This window comes from Lottia gigantea (genome assembly GCF_000327385.1).
Source record: "Lottia gigantea unplaced genomic scaffold LOTGIsca_879, whole genome shotgun sequence".
Lineage (NCBI taxonomy): Eukaryota > Metazoa > Mollusca > Gastropoda > Lottiidae > Lottia > Lottia gigantea.
In genome coordinates, this window is record NW_008710891.1 from 19,012 (window position 1) to 20,566 (window position 1,555).

General features: G+C 41.6%; 1 protein-coding gene across 1 annotated transcript; it reads right to left on the bottom strand.

The window, feature by feature from the left end:
- Positions 1 to 401: 401 nt before the first annotated feature.
- LOTGIDRAFT_60475 (hypothetical protein) lies at positions 402 to 602 on the bottom strand (the record flags this gene model as incomplete). Its single annotated transcript, XM_009067953.1, has 1 exon — positions 402 to 602. A coding segment is annotated over one exon (201 nt), but the record flags the coding sequence as incomplete, so codon positions are not given.
- Positions 603 to 1,555: the final 953 nt, after the last annotated feature.

Consider the following 1,555-nt stretch of genomic DNA (forward strand, 5'->3'; position numbering starts at 1 on the left):
AGGTTTGGCTAATGACCAGCTGGTAGAAAGGATCCTCGTGAACCTAAATTGTTATCCTTGTAAAAGCATTACGAAGAGGTTTGACCAAGTACCAGATGGTAGAAAGGATCCTTGTGAACCTAAGTTGATATCCTTGTCAAATCAATACCAAGAGGTTTAGTCAAGGACCGGCTGGTAGAAAGGATCCTTGTGAACCTAAGTTGTTATCCTTGTAAAATCAATATCAAGCGGTTTAGCCAAGGACCAGCTGTGAATATTTCTGTCGAATGCGTAACGAGAAAGTTACGGATAATCCAGGAAAGATCAATACCAAGAGGTCTGGCTAAGGACCAGCTGGTAGACAAGATCGGTTTTGGCTGTAAGATCAGAATATATAGAAATTTACTTACTAGTATGATATAGTTGACCAGTTTACACATGAAGGCACCGTACAACCAATTTTTATCAGCGAACATACTGGACGTAAGGGGAAACGAGATAGTTATAAAGGCCAGGTCGGCGAGGGCTAGATCTATGATGTAGTAACTTGTCGCTGATCTGTCGCCATGTCGTACCATTGTAAATATCACCAAACTGTTGCCCACTGTACCAAGTATGATAATTACACCCCATACCGCCCGTAACAATATCGATTCCACGTACCCAATTATAACTGGTAGGGTTTGGTTGGTATCTGAAATAATAATTGAAAAATGTCATTAATATACCAAGGCATCAGGTTCGTTCGTCCTATTACACGTTGGCCTTGGTCCGTTCGCTACTTGGTCAAAATTCGTTCGCCCTTAGTCAGGGTCTGTTCGCCCCTTGGTCAAAGTTCGTTCTCCCTTAGTTAGGGTCTGTTTGCCCCTAGTCAAAGTTCGTTCTCCCTTAGTTAGGGTCTGTTTGTCCCTAGTCAAAGTTCGTTCGCCCTTAGTTAGGGTTCGTTCGCTGTTAGTCAGGGTCCGTTCGTCCTATTACACGCTCGCCCCTTGGTCAGAGTCTGTTCGCCCCTTAGTCAGGGTCTGTTCGCCACTTAGTCAGAGTCTGTCCGCCCTTAGTCAGAGTTCGTTCGCCCCTTGCTCAGGGTCCGTTCGCCCTTAGTCAAGGTCTGTTCACCTCTGTATTATAGGACATGTAAGTAATATATATGGAAGTAATGAAGTTAATCTAATTAAGGTGTTTTTATGATAATTTAATTACGGTCAATCATTTACAAAAAAAAAACTTCTGTTTAACTCTAATATTTATTGGGTTTTAATGTCTAAAGTAAAGCAACTGAGACTAACGGACGATTGGTCAAACGGATAGCGAACCTGTCCTTTTAAAACGTACGGGGTTGAAAGCTAACAGGCTAGAAGTGAAAATATGGAGAAAGCGTTGAAAGAGAAATTTGAAATGGTTTATGTTGAAAGTGGTGAGAGATTGTAATATCATCTTCACAATGTCAAGGGTTACCTTGACTGCATTAGTCACCTTTCTTGTATCTTCACAATGTCAAGGGTTACCTTGACTGCATTAGTCACCTTTATTGTATCTTCACAATGTCAAGGGTTACCTTGACTGCATTAGTCACCTT